This window comes from Hydractinia symbiolongicarpus, chromosome 6 (assembly GCF_029227915.1).
Source record: "Hydractinia symbiolongicarpus strain clone_291-10 chromosome 6, HSymV2.1, whole genome shotgun sequence".
NCBI lineage: Eukaryota > Metazoa > Cnidaria > Hydrozoa > Anthoathecata > Hydractiniidae > Hydractinia > Hydractinia symbiolongicarpus.
Window position 1 is genome coordinate 16579549 of NC_079880.1, and position 20682 is coordinate 16600230.

The 20682-nt window shown below is 36.8% G+C and overlaps 1 protein-coding gene across 1 annotated transcript; it reads right to left on the reverse strand.

Moving 5' to 3' along the window:
* Window positions 1-335: 335 nt before the first annotated feature.
* On the reverse strand, window positions 336-5824 carry LOC130647430 (metabotropic glutamate receptor 3-like). The gene is made up of 2 exons (XM_057453282.1): window positions 3459-5824; window positions 336-3169 (listed from the first exon to the last, which is right to left on the reverse strand). Exons 1-2 carry the CDS (start codon window positions 3568-3570, stop codon window positions 612-614), a joined length of 2670 nt encoding a protein of 889 aa, XP_057309265.1. The 5' UTR covers window positions 3571-5824; the 3' UTR covers window positions 336-611.
* Window positions 5825-20682: the final 14858 nt, after the last annotated feature.

Here is a 20682-nt window from a genome sequence, read left to right on the forward strand (position 1 = left end):
GAAAATTTTATTAACTAATCAGATTCCAGAAATCACAAAGTTCTTAAGTGGAAACCCACTGACATTGTAAATTTCCAATATGTAAAATCATTCATCTACAAAACTCTGTAATGACGGGTAGTTTTTAAACTTTTCCATTTTCAACGCAGCATCAAGGCGCAAACAGTATTTTTAAATTTGCGCAGGCTTAACCCCTATAAGCCTTTAAACGCGCAAAGGGGTTTATATACAGTGTTTAAGAGCAAATTGATTGAAGATTCCTGTGTCAAAATCGATTAGGTGTGAAAACATCGTTTCTAATGTGGTGGTGGGTGGGGATGTAGGAAGTCTCACTCTTACCGTTTTTTATGAACGTTTCGGAACTAGACTGTACAGACGAAAAGATCTTATTTTAAATTATTTTAAATAAGATAGTTCTTATATTTCACACAAATGTTCTCTATTGCTTCATATGTTGAGTGTATAGTTTGCCACAGTCTGTTTACGTACTGTTTGTAGTTTATTTTATTTTCTCAATCAAAAACTCAAGATAAATGAATGTTTGAGGTTTAAAATTCGAAGTAACAGATCTCTGGGTTTTGATGGCGTATCTGAGTTTGGTACATGACATACTATGAGTTTGCGATTTTCAGTTGACCCGTGTTCCCGTTTGTCATAATCGTTGTTGATTTTCTCAACGGAGGAGTCAACATATTTTCGTCAATTTTATAATCTTGTGCAGAACTGATTTCTCTTTCTATGTGTAAATGTTTTGAATAACTTAAGGATAGCATTTGAGGCTTCGTGTTCAATTCAGGTAACGTCGGAGAAAATAAAATCTTGATCTTTTGACCAAAAAGTCCGACCAGCGTTACATACCCGTTGACGATACATACTCCGCACATTAAATATTCTTTTATGAAGGCTTCTTCTTGTCCTGTTGCTAGGAAGTACGTTGGCAGAAATATAGACCATGTTACGCAAGTTATATACAAAGTTATGCCGATAAATTTCGCCTCGTTGTAATTCTTTGGAAAATGTCTTGTTTTAAAAGCCAGTATGGTGCATGCTATCATAAATATGACACTAAGTGCAAGATTAAGTAGTAGTAATATTGAACTAGTATCTCCTTTGCAATGAAGTGTAATAAGCGATTTATCAGAAACAACTTGACTCGGTGCCGGCATTTTTGACGCGAACCACACTCCTGCCAGTAACAATTGTATGAAAACAATTCCAAGTAAGAGGAAAAGCTGTGATTGTGGACTTATTAAAGATGGTCGGGATATTGAAGTTTTGGCATTCCGAAAAATCCGATAAATCCGATTGGTTTTTAAAAACAACGGAGCATAACATTTTAGAAAGGCTAAACCAGGTAAAGTCCCTCTAAAGGTGCAAGAAGCAACAGTAGGTTTTGTTAAATATGTCAACGGGCATGCAAAAGTCAACCCAATGCCTAACAATATCATATAACAGAGATCTCGTCCCGAGGATCGGATAACATAATGGTTATTAAATCTGACAAACAAAACAACGATTACAACTGTCAAACATAAGCCAGCTGTTGTTAGTAATAAAAACAGTAATGAAAGCGGACTCTTTGCGTTAATGAAATGTTCTGGCAGTAAAATGCACTTTTTTCTTGTATGATCAGCCATTTCCGTTTTTTGACAAGATTTGCACGTGTCATTTAAGGATATACTATTTACGGGACATATTTTGCACGTCCAGCAACATCTTGCTTTTAGTGGGTTTGCATCTTTGACCCGTATATGCGTAATAGGACACGGAACACTGCATATCGCCAATGGCTGAGTTTCTGTCCCGTTTCTTACAGACACTGCCTTATCGAACATGGTAAAGTTGGCCATTCTCTTCCTTAATACATCTTGGGCGTATTTAAGCATAGTATTTCTTTTGATTTTCCATGTTCCAATTAAAATGTTTTTATATGCACCATTTACATTGTTGAAGCTATGTACATCATATTGCACGTATTGAGACTTTTTTGTGTTTATAGTGCCATCTATATAAGCCATTTGTTTTAAGATAGTAAACACTGTGTAGGAGTATATATCTCGTTTGGTAGCATTAATGTTGCACCAGGTTTTGTTTTCCACGCTTCTTTTATTTTCCTGCCGACAAAACAACTGTAACAAACTTCTCACAGCTTTACCTACTGAATTGACAGCATCTATGACAGTGTGAACAGGGGTAATGGGATAATAACCATGGCCAACTCCCAATTTACTACTTCTGCTGCAAAAGCGTTTGCGACTTTTAATTTTATTATTTAAAGTGCAATTGAAAAGATTCTCCCAAAATAATTTAAAGTACCGCTGAGGATTGTTCCATGGGTTTTGAGATAGGAAATATTTTTTAAACTCAATATTCTCTGGGTGGTGTAGGTCAATGCTTAGGGTACCCAGGGCTGTCTCTTCGTAACCTTTCACGACTTCGATATAATTTGTGCAACCGTAAGCACACAGCAGATAAAACCTGCCACCTAATTTCAACTTTAGAATTGTTTCAAGTAAAAATCGAGAATCATCGATCGTCGTGAACAATACAACCGCTTTTAATCGCTGATCCAAATTCAGGCTCAAGATTGCGTCCATATAATGTTTTAGTTTTGGTTCACTTGGTAAATCTATTAGTTCAGCTAAACAAACATTAATTGTTGATAATTTCGAAATAAAATTGCGCGCTTCTCTTTCGCCGTCGTAACCATAAGAATTAATAAGAGCTATATAATTCCATTTCAAGGAGCCAATCACATCAAGGACAACTTGTATTCTGAATCTATCAGAAGGCACTGTTCGTACCATGTGACCATATGCTGTACCGGTTTTATCGAAGTCGCTATATGTGGCGCCATAGCTCACCACAACTTGGCGGAAAGTGCCAGTAAGTATGCTTGTTATATATGATGTTTCGGACGTATGCGGGCCAATTAGGAATGGAATGTGTCCCATAAACGTCGACAAAACAGACATTCGTATTTTGCGTCTCATGCCCATATCTATGACTCTGTAAATACCTAGTTTGTAACCAGATAAAAAGTCGGTTTCGTTATTAATTTTTTCCACTGCATATCTCATTGCTTCTGCCATCATAATTCCAGACTGATAATTAATTCTCTTGCCGTATTTGATTGGAAATATCCCATTGAGACGGAACGTACCACTTCCTAAAAAATTAAAAATGTAGGAAATATGTATTCCCCATATGTAGCTCCACATAAAAGATTCATTTAGAGATACCGTTCAGTATATTACCATGCCATATTCAAACATGAGAGATTTTTGCATATAAATCTTCACATAAGAGATTGTGGCATACACATCTTTACATAACAGATAGTCGTATACAAATCTTTACACGAGAGTTTGTTGCATACACATCTTCACATAACAGATTGTTGCATACACATCTTCACATGTGTATACAAAAATGTTAATGAAGGTAATTTAACTTACCTCTAAGTATCTCACATGCCACCTTTAAAGGTACGTGTGAGAAAAAGAAAAGTGTCAACAAATGTCGATACATTATTCTTACTCTAAAAAGAAGAAATAATAATCGTTGCATCCCTTCTCTAACAAGAATTTATATTTGCTACTTAGAAACTTCTGGCTTGTCCTCTTTTTTCCATCAAGTTTTGAGAAGAAACAACTGGAAAATGAACAATAAAAGTGGCGTCAGGTTATTTCATACTGGTTACGTTTACTTGTTGACTATTGCTTTTCCAAAGGGCGTAATATAATATCCAAGGATATTTGTACCTGGAAGTTGGGACTGAGAAAGCCGAAGCAATTATATTTGAAGTAGACTTTCTACAGTTTGATTTAAAAAGTTTATATAGTGTCAACATGAAAACGCCCAAAATTGCTATTTTCCTGCTATCTTCCCAATTTTCATCAAAGGTGAATATACAGAAATTAAATTCGTCAATATAAAAAGCAATTACGTCATTAAAAAGCTGTCAAAAGAGTAAATACTTCGGGACAATATCAAAATTACGATAGATAGATAATGGCACATTTATGGTGCAAAAAGTCGAAAAATCTAATAATAAGTCAAAATTCTGGCATTGTCTTTAGTGAACTCTATTCAATTTCAAACGAAATATCAGAAGAAATAAGTCACAGTTTAGTTAATTTTAAATTAGTAAAGGCCCGAATTGACGAAACAATTTTGCATATCAATTCTCAAAATAAAATATTGAACTAAATTTGATCTAAAATTGTTGTGTATATATCATTAAAAAGTAATAGAACGATGATACTAAAATGACGTAAGAACACAAATCAATATTCAAAAATTGACCTAATAAAATCAAATTGGTTTGTTTTTATTTGACCGATTTTTCGTCAGAACAATAATATTTCAAAGGAAATCACAAGCTGCTCACTTTTTTTCGAAACTTACACTCAGCATTTTCATTCATTTCAAATGTTTTTATGCACGTAAAAGAGAGTAAATAGCCTAAGTCACACGACCGAATTAATTAATAAGTCTGATTAATTAATAATCTAAATCTGATTATTCTGGGAAATTACGGTAAATTCACAACACATGTATAATGAATCTGAAAATGATTAATCTGTGTGACTTCAGCTAACTATTTCTTTATTCAATTTAATAGAAAATTCAGATTAGTTACTTCATGTAATGAATCTTGTTCATTCATTACATGGGTTCATCAGATGAAAATTAATTATTTAAAAACTCCCGTGATCACACTACAGATTAATTTATTGAACACATTAATTGTACTAGATTAATTAATTAATTACGTGTGACTTAAGCTAATAGTAGTGAAGGTGAAATTGGATATCGCAACATTGTTCGCTGTTTTTGAATCTTGGGCCTAACGATGTCAATGAGTTTCTAAAATACTGTCACAGTGATATACCCTTGATATGCAAAATTACCTGAAAATATCCGTGTTCATTCTTAAATAGCTTCGGTAGTTCTCAAAATCCGTCAATTTTAATTCGTTCAGAACTGTATTATACGCTTCCCTTCTGTGATGGAGCCAATCTTTCACCCATACAGTTCTTTTTTTCTAACTTTTCTTTTATGAACAGAAGGAAACTGCTTGAAAAGATTAAAGAGCACAAAATTGTTTCCCCGATGTTATGATAAATTAAATTCAGATTGTTTTTTGTATAGTGTATGTATACAAAAATATTATATAAATTTAAAAATTGAATAATTATTGACCAAAAATTTTTTGCGTGTATTTTTTTAACAATATTTCGTCAAATAATATTTTTCGAAAATTGATCTACAAAACTGTTTCGTCTATTCGGCCCTATAATTTTTATTAATTTTTTTTAGTTTTAATGGTTTTTAAACTCAGTACAAAACTTCGAAAATTAAGCAGTGTTGGAACACCCCACCAATAAAATCTTGTTCTTAACGGTAATATTGCATTTACTCTTGAATTTTTGTTCACATTCCACTCTTCGCAAAAACCATACGTTTCAGGTCCCAAATAAACGAAACCTTTCTTCAAAAGATTCCTAATGCATTTCCATTCATTTATGTTTTGATTTATCTTTCTTTTCTTTCTTGTCTTGATCTTGTCTTAATCTTGTTTTTTTTCTTTTTCTTTTTGTTCCTCTTGATCTTGTTGTTCTTGTTGATCTTCTTCTTGTTCTTGTTGATCTTCTTGTTCTTCTTGTTCTTCTTGTTCTTCTTGTTCTTCTTGTTCTTCTTGTTCTTCTTGTTCTTCTTGTTCTTCTTGTTCTTCTTGTTCTTCTTGTTCTTCTTGTTCTTCTTGTTCTTCTTGTTCTTCTTGTTCTTCTTGTCCTTCTTGTTCTTCTTGTCCTTCTTGTTCTTCTTGTTCTTCTTGTTCTTCTTGTTCTTCTTGTTCTTTTTGTTCTTTTTGTTCTTTTTGTTCTTCTTGCTTTCCTTGTTCTTCTTGTTCTTTTTCTTTCTCTTGTTCTTCTTGTTCTTCTTCTTTTCATTCTACTTTGTTGACACACAATGTATAAAATTAGAGAAGCAAACAAACAAAACTTTGGGAAAAAAATAATAACGAAATGGTGTCAACCAATGATATTGTTTTTTGTTTCATTTATTTTTATTGTTCTATTCATGCGAATTTTATTTCATGAGTTAGTGTTGAAAATATTGTTCTTTTGAAAATAAGCACAACGCAAAAAAAGATGTATTCCCATCACATGTAAGTGAAAACAAAAATTAAAACAGAAATATATACAAAAAAGTGAAGAGAAAAACTTTACAAGGAGACGTAAAACAAAAAAATAATCAATAAATAAATGAATAAATAAATAAATACGGCTTTTTAAGGGCAGATTTAACGTTAAAACATTTATGATGAGGGGGCAAAGCAATTTTCGCAAATACGTGAACACAAACCCGATCAAACAGGTTGGAAAATATTGATAACGAAACTTCAACTTCGAGGAAATTATTTTTCATGCGCAATATTTTCCAGCATTGAGAAATGCGAAGCAACCGGTTTCATCTCCTTGAAGGAAATTTAATTTATGTAAACAATTACAGTTGAGGCTCCTTATCTCGACCTTCCACGGAATTGGTGAAAAAGATCGAGATAACGAAAGATCGAGATAGTGGATAGTCGAGATAGGGAGCGTCGATCGTGAAATAGGTCGATATGCGGGTAGTCGAGATAACGAGCGGCGACGGTATTAAGAGTAGGAAATTTAAGGAAGACATAATCATTAAAAATATAATAGGCTATTATTGAATGAAGAAGACAAGATAAAATTACAATCTTTCATTTGGAAGAACATTATATAATAATTTTATAATTTTTTAACTATCTATAGAGAATGAAATAATTATTTACAATTTTTTAACATTTTTTTTTCTATTTAAGTGTAGCGTATTTGTCTTATTAGTTTTCTGATCTGGTGATGATGTGACATTAGTCAAATTCATACGGCGCGGTCAAGTTCGTCTGAATTCACTTGTAGGGAAAAAAATCATAATGGCAGCGATTGTTTTGGTGTACTTGGCTAGATATATAACAATAAATCGAAGAATAACGTTGTATATTGCAATAGTATATATAGTTTGTTTATGATATCAATTAATTAAGTTTATAAACATGGGGAACACAAAGGATGTTAGCAATTACAGCCGTGAAGAATGTTCACAATGGCTAAAAAATATAGGTCAGTGTGCCGCAGGTAATGTTCAAGAACTCCAGATAAAATTAGAAAGTTTATGCGATATCCTCGTTTAGTAAAACGTCTAGAAGACAAAGCAAATAAAAATTACAAGTTTAGTTGTAGCTTAGATCCCACAGATATTCCTGCAACTACAACTAAGTGGTGTAAAAAAGATGAGAATCTACCACTTATCAATGAAGATATATTTAAGAACTACTGCAAAATGAAAACATATGGTAGTTTAGGCCAGCAAGAAAAAGCTATTAGAATGTTACAGAGTAGAAAGATAGTAACTTTAGTTGATAATTTGTGTACATATGTAAAAGCAATGGTAAAAAAGTCATATATATGGTACTGAAGCAAGGCCAGCAGTGCTTTTTTTTAAAACGGGTACCCTCAAAAAGCTCATTCCAGTTGTCCAGTTGGTGCAAGTGGCTTATGTTGTCACGCTCTTGTAGTTTTGTTATTTTTAAAACATTTCCACGACACTGGCAATCAAATTTTGGAACTGACTGTGACACAACAGTTACAAAAATAGCATCGGCGGTCTAAAAAATGCTCTATTCCAATGGTTCCGTTAAAGGCTATAAAAGTTAAGTCAGGAAATGTAAAAAAGAAAAATGGAAAAGTTGTTCTTAATGCTGCAGATCCAAGTGAATCTTATTTTAAAAGGGATGTCACTTCAATTATGAAAACTTTAAAGGAAAAACTCAAAAATGAAAAACCTTTAGAGCAGCACGTTTACCAAGTGTATAAAAACTGATTTTGGGAAACTACCAGCAACTCCAATACAAATACACATTAAAATTAGCTAATGCTTTAGCTGATCATGATTATTGTGGTGTAGCCTTAACAACGAAAACATTATAAGACATGACATTAAAAAAGAGCAAAAAATAGTAAAATATATCCACAAACTAAAACAAACACTACCACTATAATAAATGAAATAATTAATCAAAATATAGTAGCTGTCCAAATTGAAAAATCGTTTACAGTGTATACTTATAAAACAGATGAAATTAAAATTTTACATGCTGATATCAATAAACAAATGAACCCACATAAATATTGAAAATTTGACGTATTTTTAATGTTAGAAAAATTAAACTGTTTTGAAGTAATAGACATATTATCAGAACGTATTTTTTGTTATTATTTACCAATAGCTTGTTTTGAAATTTCATAGTTGCAAGTTCCTTATTTAACCTAGTGATTTTTTCTTAGGATTCTGTAAGTTCTTTATTTAGTCTTAAAATTTCAGCATTTGCTTTTTTCAATTTTTTTCTGTATTGCAACATTTAAGGGTTACATTTTTTATGAACTAGATTTCGTTAGGGTTCTTCGTGCTTTTAATGAGGATGGAATATTTATATTTTGGTTCATTGTATTTCTAGCAGTTTCCAATTTTTGTTTGGCATTTCTAAATCTTTTTTTGTGAAGTTCTGTGGCTGATTTATTACCAAATTCATACCATTCTCGTTTGGTGTTTGACTCCATTCGCTTCATTTTAGAAGTCCAACAAACCCCCCATTATGGATTTTTTCCCCACAAGCAAAACGTTAGCGCCCATTCTTCCGGCCTATGAATTTGGCTAATAGTCCACAAAGAAGTTATATCAATTCTTATAAAATTGTCTTGCCTTTAAACCCATCCTGGAAATAATAGACAGGGTATATCCCTTGATATTTGTGAGGCTAGCCATGTAAATTATGCACATCTATCTATCTATCTATCCTACCTACTAATATGAAATATAGTCGAGAATCCCGTGGAAAAATCCACCTAGGTAAAAGAACTATGGAAACTAGAAGCGGCGGGCGGCTTGAAATTACACGCGCTATATACTACGTTCGCAGTAGATCCTTTCGTGTCCTGGACGAAATGCCTATTGTGCTGTGGCGAACAATGTCTTATTTGCTACCCCTACCTACCGAATTAATAAATCTTTCATGAATTATAAGGTTTCCAATGATGTGAAAATTAAAAATATGGCAAAAATGCCCTTTTTATGTTTTAAGTATCCTTAACCCCTCCCCCCCACAACATTATGATAAAAATAAAGGTAGAACTGGTTCCTTCTATAATGGCATCAATTTCACTACATTCCAGTTGAGGGATTAAAATGAAAGTTGTTTATGTAGCCAAGAGAAGCAATAAAAGCTGCTTGAACTCCATGTCTGCAACCAAATATGCTGGAAATGCAGTTGATATTAAGGTTCATGGCATTGAAGTGCATAATGGCTTCCATAACATAACATAGTAAACTTCTTGGTAGACTTTTTACGTAGTATTTCTCGCAACTTAACACTCGAACACTTCTGGCACTTGTACAATCTTTCTTTCTGGTGCGGTATGGCAGTTGCAGGTCAAATGACACATATGGCTATCAGTAACTGCTATGGCAACAGTTGTTGCATGAAGAAGTTGTGTTGGTGCATTTCTTTCTGGTGATGTGTAATCTTCTATCTGTTTTTCACTTATTGTGTAGGATGTGTTGTTAACACTTTGTAAAACCTCCATAACTGATTTTTATGAGGTACAAAAAATCGTAAGTGCTACCACTTGTCAATTGAGCATATTCACGCCATAAGGTGACCAGTGTCATCAATCAAAAATCCTTTGCGGATTTGTACTTCATCATTTCCTACCGAAACATATTCTGCCTCGTTCAGGTCCAATACTCCTGATACATTCACATGGCTATTCAATGGAACTTGATTAATGACTTCACTGATCGAGTAGAAGAAGTACATGTTGGTTTTTGGAAATTATAGCTTCTTCGTACATAATTTCGAGTAGTCGGAGACAAAGACAATTTCGTTATCTTTAATAGATACATTCTTGATTTCACAACCAGTTCTATCATTTGCTGCTGTTTCAAATAATCGACGTTTAGACGGCGAGAAACATAGAACACTTTTAACATCATGCTGCGTCTCGAACTCAATATTGAAGTATGCTTTGTTCGATTTCTTGCTGTTTTTCATTGGCGACACAGCCAATGCATACTCAGTGGCAGTTTTTTTCTCAGGTTCTGCGGCTAAAAGAGAATAATGACGACAACACTATGAAATATGAGCTATATGAAAGCTATATGAGATTTGCAGATCCATATTGACCCTTAAAATAAAAAAGAACGAGAACTTCAACGTGCAAGCCATGCAGAGGAAGTGGTATTTGCAAGCATCAAAAACAGAATTCTAAATGCAAAGAATACGGGGGTGGTTAAGTCTGTGAGCATAAAAAACGACAATCTCAATGTCCTACAGGCAAGGGCATAGTATGCAGGCACCAGAAAAGGCATAGGAAGGGTAGGTAAAGGCAGGCAAGGAAACAGGAAGAGGAATCAGCAAGGCAGGGTTAGGCAAGGCAAGGGAACGACAAGGCAGGGGCAGGCACCTTAATAGAAAATCTCCCCCCTACAACTCAAAGATTACGCATACTTAACATATCTAAGATATGTATCATATTAGTCCAGAAGTATAGAAAATATTGAGTTGCAAATATTTCAAATTTAATAGCTCAAACAAAGGTCTCAAATTTATATCAGGTCAATATATATACAGTGAATCATGCTAGCAGAATTATGTGCCAATGCAAGTATTTAAATCGGTCATAACGCCAAAAAAACTATCATTTTTTGATAAATCTGGGATTAAAAGATAACTTGGTTCCAATGACAAAAACATTAAAAAGTCAAGATATAGAAATAATTAGAGAAGTCCACGAAAAAGGCAAAACTTTTACCTGGTGCGCAACGAATAAACTAAATTTCGCCAAATATTTTTGTAATTGCACTGTTGCCGAAAAAAATCTTTGATGTTGCCGAAAAAAATATGTCTTCTTTGTCGTGAAAAGCCGCGAGTTTTGTGTGGTTTGTTAAATGAAGTTCTAGCACAAAGTAACGGAAATTGTGTTTGCAAAAAAGATGGCTGAACTTTTTAAGCATTTGTCTTCTCTTGCCTTCAAAATAAATCTTTACAAAAGCATTTAAAAAGGGGCATGGTATATAAATGAAGTATAGAAAGGTTTCTGTAAGGTTTGTTTATGTTTTTTAAAGTTTTGATGATATTATTGATGCGAGACATGTTTGTTAGCTAGCATCAACCACAATATAATGCACGTGACAGTTCTAACATAAAATAATAGAACCACCGGTTCACAACTAAATAAAAGATAGCAAGTGAGCGTCACATATTTCAACACTCCCACTTGACGGTCACTCCGTCACGATAGTCATTTCGTCAATGTCAAATTCAATGTATCTTGGTCACTCCAAGTTCTAAGCGAAGCTTCTCGAACTGTGGTCGAGGGAGTCCCTTTGTCAATAAATCGGCAATCATTTCCTGTGTTGGACAGTATTTCAGCTTAAGACAACCAAGGTGTGATTGCACCTTGGTTGTCTTCAAAAATCATAGTAGCATTTGCCTGTTTGAACCCCATACCATCAAGCAGGACTCGCAACCATACTGCCTCTTGTGTTGCACTGCATAATGAAACGTATTCAGCTTCGGTCGAAGAAAGTGCAACGATTGACTGACGTTTCGATTTCCATGAAATCGTGGAATTTCCGATTTGGAATACGTAACGGAAGTCGATTTTCGTGTTACCACATCTCCGGCCCAATCAGCGTCGGCGAAGCCACGTAAACAGTTCATCGTTTCGTAAGCTTTACTCCACTTGTACACCAAACCATAGTCCATGGTTCCTTTAACGTATCGGAGAACTCGTTTAACACCAACCCAATGTTGCTTTCCAGGTTTTGACATGTGTTGACTAAGCACTCCCACTGCAGCGGACAAGTCTGGTCTGGTCCCAATCGATGCGTACGTCAGGCATCCAGTGACAGATTGGTACTCTTTCAGATTGACTGGTTCTTCGTCATCTCTCAGCTTTTTGAACTTTGTGTTGGGTTCGAGTGAAGTAGCTACTGGCTTGCAATCTTCCATTCCAAATCGTTTCAGCACAGATGATAAGAACGCGTGTTGGTCGATTGTAAGTACCCCATCCTTACGGTTTCGTTTGACGGCCATCCCAAGAATGTAGTGAACTTCCCCTTCGTCACCCATTTCGAAACGTTCACCTATCTGTTTCTTTTCGGAGAGGAGTTCTTTGTCGTTGTTTGATGCAATCAGCAGGTCGTCGACGTATACAGCAATAAGGAGGATAACTTCCTGTCCGTCCTTGATGAATCGTTTGAGATAGATGCAAAGGTCAGCATCGTTTTGTATGTATCCTGATTCCTTGAGGTATTCGTCGATGGTTTTGTTCCAGCACCGTGCAGACTGTTTCAAACCATAGAGACTCTTTCGCAATCGACAAACTTTGTTCGGATGTTTCTTGTCGATGAAGCCTTCCGGTTGCTTAACGAAAATCTCTTCCTCGAGATCTCCATTTAGGAATGCTGTTTTAACATCCATTTGGTGGAGGTTTAAATCAAGTTGATTGGCAATGGCTAGTACAGTACGTATAGAACTATACTTTGCGACAGGTGAGAAAACTTCGTCATAGTCGACACCGGGTTTTTGAGAGTATCCCTGTGCAACAAGACGAGCTTTACACCGGGTGATCTCGCCTTTAGCATCACGTTTGTGCTTAAAGACCCATTTACTGCCAACAATGTTCTTACCGGGGGGTAAGTCAACCAAGTCCCAGCTTTGGTTCTGTTTCAGCGAATCAAATTCATTACGAAGTGCTTCAGACCATAGCTTTGAGTTCACACCGCTTAAAGCTTCTTTAATGGTCATTGGCTCCTCAGTGTCCATAGCTGCGACCGATGCCGCCTCCATCAGGTTTCACCAATTACCTGTCAGAACGTTCAGTCTGTCAGGTGGTCTCCTTGCTCGTTGTGGTCTGGCATCTTCTTCGACAGCGACTTGCGGTTCACCGATGTTGTTTCCTGGTTGTTCCGTTTCAGCTTCTGCCTCAACTTCTGCCTCAGCTTCTCTGAATGTTCCAGTGAAAAATTCGTGAGTTACGTTGTCCGATTTTTCGATATCAAAAGCGTTCTCTACGAAGATGACATCACGACTTCGAAGCATCTGTCTCGTTTCAGGATTGTACAGTTTGTACCCGTTTTCATTCGCAGGGTATCCAACAAAAACGCATGGAAACGATTTCTTCTGGAGTTTTCCATTACGTTTTGATTCAGGAATATGCACGTACGTTTTGCAGCCAAACACTTTCAGGCCACTAACTTCAGGCTTTTTACCGTGCCAAAGTTCATAAGGCGTTGCTCCCTTCAGTGCAGCAGTAGGACTTCGGTTCCGTGTGTAGGATGCGGTAGATATAGCTTCAGCCCATAGGTTAAGGGGTTTCTTTGCGTGATGCAGCATTGATCGTGCAGTTTCCAGTAGGGTGCGGTTCATGCGTTCAGCAACTCCGTTTTGTTGTGGAGAGTATGGAATGGTAGGTTCACGTTGAATTCCTCGATTGTTGCAGAATTCGTCAAAGTCCTTTGAGAAGTATTCACCACCATTATCTGAGCGAAGGCGTTTTATAGTTTCGTTCTCCACGTGTAATCGTTCGACTTTCAATCCAGTGCGATTTTCAACAAGGTTTACAAACTGCCCAAACTTTTCAAGTACTTCAGACTTTTGCTTCATCATGTAGACAGTAGTGTATCTTGAGAAATCGTCTATAAAAGTCACAAAGTACCTGGAACCTCTCACTGAAGGTACATCCATCGGTCCACACACGTCACTGTGAATCAGCTCGAGCAATCTGGTTGTGGTGCTTTGCGATTTCTTTGGGAATGATTTGCGATGCTGTTTCCCCATTGCACATCCTTCGCAGATTCGATCGACGGCTTCCTTGGTATCGATATTCAGGCCATTTACCATCTCTTTATCGTTTAAGAGTTTGAGGTTGTCGTATCCCAGATGACCGTATCGTTGGTGCCACAGCTCGATTGAATCCTGTTTGATTGTTTTCCCGATACAGCACGTTTCCTCGTTTCGTGGCTTTATCGTGTTAAGTTTGTAAAGTTTACCGTACTTATGTCCAATAGTATACTGCTTCCCTTCCTTGGTGATATCGCAATCCTTGCCTTTGAACTGCACATCGACTCCCTTATCGGTTAGGTAAGATAGAGAGAACAGTTTGTTTTGGATCTTCGGCACGTAAAGTACGTCGTGTAGCACAGTTTTGACCTTTTCATTTTTGCTCAAAATGGTCAAATGTACATTTCCTTTCCCGAAAGCATTCAGCACGTAATCATCGGCGAGTTTTACCTTTATAGGCGTTTCAAAACTGGAATAGTCTCTTAAACTTTTCAAATTATGGGTCATGTGAGAAGAAGCACCAGAGTCAATCCACCACTCATCGTCGTTTACTTCAGAGGATTTCAGAGCTAGTTCATTATCGTGATCATCGTTAGCGAGATTTGCGTTTTCTTTCTTCTGGTCACTTTTCTTCTTAAAACAGTCACGAGCATAATGTCCTGGTTTCTTGCAGTAATGACATTTACCGGATTTCTTGTTGTTGGGCTTTGACGAAAAAAGGGCATCACCAGAAGTTTCAGCTTCAGCAGGCTTTTTCTTTTTGCTTTCGTGAATAAGCCTGTCCCTAACATAATCCCAGGTTAGATTGTCCTCAGCAATTGTTTCAAGCGCCGTTATTAAATAGTTATACTCTTTGGGTAAACTACTAATAAGAAGAAAAACTAGGTCCTTTTCTGCAATAGCATCATCAATCGCTTCCAGGTGTTCTGACAATGTCTTAATGTTGTTTATGTGTTCAGTCATATTTTGACCTCTAGCCATCTTTACTGAATATAATTTTCTCCGATAGAAAATCCTTTTTGAAAGTGTTTTTTGCTGAAAATGTTTTTCAAGATTTTCCCATGCTTCCTTAGCCGATTTCGTGGAGCGAACGTAAATTTGTAAGTTTGTTGAAATTCCCAAACAAATGGCGGCAAACGCTTGGTTCTCGCGTTTCTTGATTCGACGTTTCTCAGCCTCCTGCATATCATCCTCTATGGTTTCATCACCGGTTACAATCTCCCAAAGATCTTTTCCGATTAAATACATTTTCATGTTGAATTTCCATGAATGATAATTTTCAGCAGTCAGCTTCTCAATTTTGAAAGTTGCGTCTTCAGTTGCCATCGTAAAAAATCAAATTCAACAAAACAAAATTATTTCTGTTAACATGATGGAGGATTGAAAACAAGAAGTGACACCAAGAATTATAAGTACGAATGTAAGTCTTATGCAAAAGCAAGGTCTACCATATTGCGTAGAACCTTCTAGAACAAACTAAAAATGCTTAGTCATCACAACATCTAAAATGCCGTGACCGAATATATCAACACCCCCTCTAGAGGTCAAGTTTCTGTCCAAAAAGATATCGTTCGAATTTCTGTAAATAGTGTCTCTTCGGAGGTTTAGTATAGATGTCAGCGATGTTTTCATCTGACGGCACGTGATCCAAATAAATGCGGGAATCACGGTAACAATCGCGAATAAAATGAAAGCGTATATCGATATGCTTCGATTTCGAATGCTTAACAGGATTCTTAACCAAAGACAATGCACCTTGGTTGTCATTCATAAGCATCGGTGTTAACATGGTAAACGGTAATAACTCGCTAACCAATCGACTAAGATAAATAATTTCTTGGCACGCTGCGGACAGTGCCATGTACTCTGCCTCACAAGTTGATAACGCGACAGATGTCTGCTTCTTGGATTTCCAGCTGATAGGCGGTCCAAGCTCGTTTAGGCTAATGTGGTATCCAGTTACACTGCGGCGGTCATTCGTTGATGATGCCCAATCAGCATCACAAAAGGCGTAGATTCTCGGTTGTGCAGATGATGCGGTGAATGTTAATTCATACGCTGTTGTTTTCTTGACGTACTGGAATACATGCTTCAACATTGCCCAGTTAGCAGGTTCAGGACAAGACAATTTTTCTGATAATTTCGTTACAACAAAGGCAAGGTCTGGTCGTGTGCATGACATTGCGTATATCAGACTTCCAACCATTTGACGGTATTTTCGCTGGTTATCGATTTGAAGGTTGGCTTCCATGTAGGCATTAACGTTTTGCTCACCCGGGGTTGATCGTGGTTTGCAGTTATGCATATCAAAAGCTTTCAAGATGTTTTCAAGATAATGTGCTTGAGACATTGTAATACTTCCATTTTGTTGACTAAATTTGATTCCAAGGAAAGTTGATAGAGTTCCAAGGTCCTTCATATGAAACTTCGATGACAATTGACTTTTAATCTCGTTTATGACATCGGTTGAACTACCTGCAATAATAATATCATCTACCCATATCAACAGAAAAATAATCTCACTCTCATTGCGTTTGAAGAAGAGACATGGATCTGCTGCTGATTGTTTAAAACCAAGTTCTATTAGGTAGTCATGAAGTAAGTTGTGCCAGTTTCGACCACTTTGCTTCAGTCCATAGAGCGATTTGTTTAGTTTCCATACTTTCCCTTCGATTTCATACCCGGCCGGCTGTGTAACATATACTTCTTCGTTAAGGGCAGCATGAAGGAAAGCACTCTTCACATCCATCTGGTGTAGGGTAAGGTTTTCTTGCACTGCGACCTGCATGAGTGACCTAACTGTCTCCATGCGTGCGGTTGGTGAAAACGTTTCGACATAATCAACTCCCTCGATCTGGCTAAATCCTTTTGCAACATATCTAGCCTTGTAAATAGGTTGTTCTGGGTCTCCTTTGAGGTTAAATACCCATTTTCCACCGATAACTTTGCGATCTTTTGGTGGGTCTGTCAACGTATAGGTGTCATTGGTTTGAAGTGACTCGATTTGTTCATCCATTGCCGCTTTCCACTTGCATGAGTCATTTCGGTTAATAGCGGTCTGATATGTTTGCGGTGTGTCCATTAAATAACAATAATCTATATAGCTCACATGGTCGTTGTCATCAGAGTTTTCGCTCTGGTCATAATCTGCTAGGTACGATGGTGGCTGTCGCTGTCTTGTCGGGTATCGCGATTCAGATTGCTCTTTCGGTTCTGACTGCTCCACTGACACTTCAGCTGGTTCTGGTACTTCAGCTGTTTGAGGCATGATTTGATCATCGTTTGTTTCTTCGTTTTGAAACTTTTCAGTGAAGGTTACAACTCTATGCTTCATCACGGTGTGGTTATCAGGGTAATAGACAAGATAAGCTGGACTTTCTCGATCATAACCGACAAAATACCCCTTCTTGCATCGTGGGTCCAGCTTTTTCGTGTTAGGAGTGTAAGCATAACATACAGTTCCGAAGACATGGAGTTTGGAAACATCAGGTTTGCGACCGGTAATCAAACTGTATGGTGTACTTTTGATGCGTTGAACATAACAACGGTTTCTGATGTGCGTAGCGGTCATCAATGCATAGGTCCAGAGGTATTTCGGCAACCCCGATTCAATCAGCAATGCACGGGCCATATCAAATAATGTTCTCCAATTACGCTCAGCAGTTCCATTCTGGTGTGGTGAATGTGGAGAAGATAGCTCATGTTTTATGTTGTTTTTCCTGAACAGCGACTTAAACTCGTTAGATATATATTCACCACCATTATCACTCCTCATGCGACTCACATCACCGGTTGGAAATATATCAGCATGGAAATTGAATGATTTGACTTTGCCATATGGGTTAACATCAGCAAGAAATTTTTCGGTCGCTTTCAGTGCATCTGATTTTTCTTTCAAATAATAGGTAAACGAGCACCCAGAGTAGTCATCGGTAAAAATAATAGCGTATCTGAAACCGTCCTTTGCAACAGGATCAACAGGACCTGCAAGGTCTGTGTGAATTAATTCAAACGGTTTGGAGGCACGGGTATCAGCATCTCGGTTACGGGTATCAGTTTTCTTCGCGAGGATGCATGTTTCACAATTGAATTGACTTGAATCAGAAATGGTCATACCTTGAACGACATTTTCAAGTTTTCGAACATCAGCAATGTTGCAGTGGCCGAGTAATTTATGCCACATTTCAAGACTTTCTAATCGATTTCTCCCAACAGATGTTTTACACAGATAGTATAGCCTACCATGTTGATTGATAGGAAATTTTACATTATCATGAGTAGTTAATGTCCCACGGTTACCATCAAAAACTACTTTCGCACCCTTTTTTGTTGCCGACTGGACTGAAAATATATTTTGGGGAAATGAAGGTACAAATAACACATTCTCCATTTTGACATCAGCAATATTCCCATTGTTGTCTTGCAACGAAATTAAAACTGTCCCCTTCTTCTTGGCAAGGTTGTTAGACTTTGAGCCATCTGCTAGCTCAATGTAGTGTTCTTCCGGCTTAAAAGATTCATCGGTATGGATGAAGTTTGCATCTGTGTTAACGATGTGAGTTGTAGCTCCAAAATCTATTAAAATTTTCTCACCAATGTCACTAGTTAAATGGATGCTATCACTAATTTTGAAAGCATAAGAATGATCATTTTTTACTTCAGTGTTGTCATTGACAGTTTTAGTCGCATGTTTTTGCTTTCTGCAAACTTTGTCAGTATGCGAAGAGGTCTTACATACCGAACACCACTTTCTATTTTTGGTATTTCTGCATTCAAATGATTTATGTCCTGCTTTACCACAGTTATAACAAATCAATTTACCCGGTGTCTGCCTCTGGTCAACAGTATTCATAACATTGTCGCCAGCCGGTTTCTCGGTACGAGTATGTTCAGTATCCTCAAAATTCTTGAGTGATTGCTTGAACTTCTGAAAGTTCTGAATCAAATGTTCTGATTGAGAGGTTACAGCAATAAATGCTTTATATCTATCTGGCAACCCCTTAACTACCATCGCAACAAGTAGTCCGTCACTAACAATTTCGTCAGCATTTCTAAGTGCATTTGCAGCAGATTCAGCTCTCAAGATGTAATCTGTTATCGGTTCAGTCTCACTTTTCTTTAATGAAGTTAGTTGGGTATACAGGGCTATGATTCTTGGTTTCCCACTTCCAGCATAATGATCCTGGAGAATTTTGAATGCTTTTCTACCGTCGTCACGTGCGTCTCTCATTATAAGGGATATCGAACGTTCATCGAGGAATTGGATCAATTCAGAAAAAGCAGTTTCATTTTCATCAGCAGATATGTCCTCATTGCCAACAAAAACATGTTTCAGTTTGCGTATCTTCATGTATCCAAGAAATTTAACTTCCCACAATTCAAACTTTCTTTCATCTCCATCGAAACTAATATTCTTCCACTGGCTGGTGGCACTGGGCCCATAACCTGTTAACATGATGGAGGATTGAAAACAAGAAGTGACACCAAGAATTATAAGTACGAATGTAAGTCTTATGCAAAAGCAAGGTCTACCATATTGCGTAGAACCTTCTAGAACAAACTAAAAATGCTTAGTCATCACAACATCTAAAATGCCGTGACCGAATATATCAACAATTTCAGTACTCGATATAACATTAAAAAGTGTCTGGGCACATAACCTGATAAAAACAGACACACAGAGTTTCTCACTCATAGAGTACTTTTTCTCTCATAAAAAACAAGCTGATCACAGAAAAACGTAGAGAATAAAAAAAATGTGCGTAGTATAATGCACGTGACAGTTCTAACATAAAACATAAAATAATAGAACCACCGGTTCACAACTAAATAAAAGATAGCAATTGAGCGTCACATATTTCAACAGTGCAATCACAAGACACTCAATGTTTCAAACTCCCAAATATAGTGACAAAGTGGATTGAATCCGCGGGCTTAAAACTAGAATTCAACATTGTGCTCAAAAATTTGTTTGAGTTTGGCTCAACCAGCGCAGCTTACAAAACAACCGATTTAAAAAATATTTCCGCAAACTAGTCTGGTAAACAAATCAGAGGGTGAATCTAAAAGTCTAAAAGCTACCTATTTTCGTCCTTGTGCTCAGCTGATTTGAAATCAACGAAATATTTGAGTACCAATGTGTTAAGCCTCTGATTCAGCCTCTGAAGCAATTTTCAGGAAATAATTACCCTGGGTTCAAGGTTGTTTTCAATGTAGTAAATTCGACTCTTATTACCAAATGTTCTCTTAAGGGTCTGTTTATATGAAGGCGGGATGGCTTGGTAAATGAGCTGACTCACTTGCCGGGCTGGTTTTTTAATTGTGGTGAAAAAACCTGTCTCGGTAGGCGGGCTCTGTAGAACAATAAAAATATTAAACAATACAGAAACTATAACTGAAATATTAATAACAGAAGAAATTGATTACGTAGGCATGAAATTTCTGGCCCAGCAAGTGAGCTGAATGAAGTGTTTATGTTTATATGAGAAAAAGTTCATCTCGCTTACAGGGGGGGGAGGGGGTTCGGTTGTGAGAAATGAGATCCCGCCTACCGAGCCAGCCTGGTTGAACATAAACAAATGAAATAAAGTATAAGGAAAATAGGGAAAGAGTGAGATCTCGGTAAGCGAGCCAACCCGCCAAACGGGCTCATATAAACAGCCCCTTACCGTGACAAAATTTTCAGAAAAAAACAATCAACAAGATTTTTTTTTGTGCATGACCAGCATACTATTTTTGAATTTCCG

Coding starts and splice junctions, on each gene's coding strand:
- LOC130647430 (XM_057453282.1), bottom strand. CDS start 3,570: ATGCAACGATTATTATTTCTTCTTTTTAGAGTAAGAATAATGTATCGA. Junction 3,170..3,458: donor GGCATGTGAGATACTTAGAG/GTAAGTTAAATT, acceptor TTAATTTTTTAG/GAAGTGGTACGTTCCGTCTC.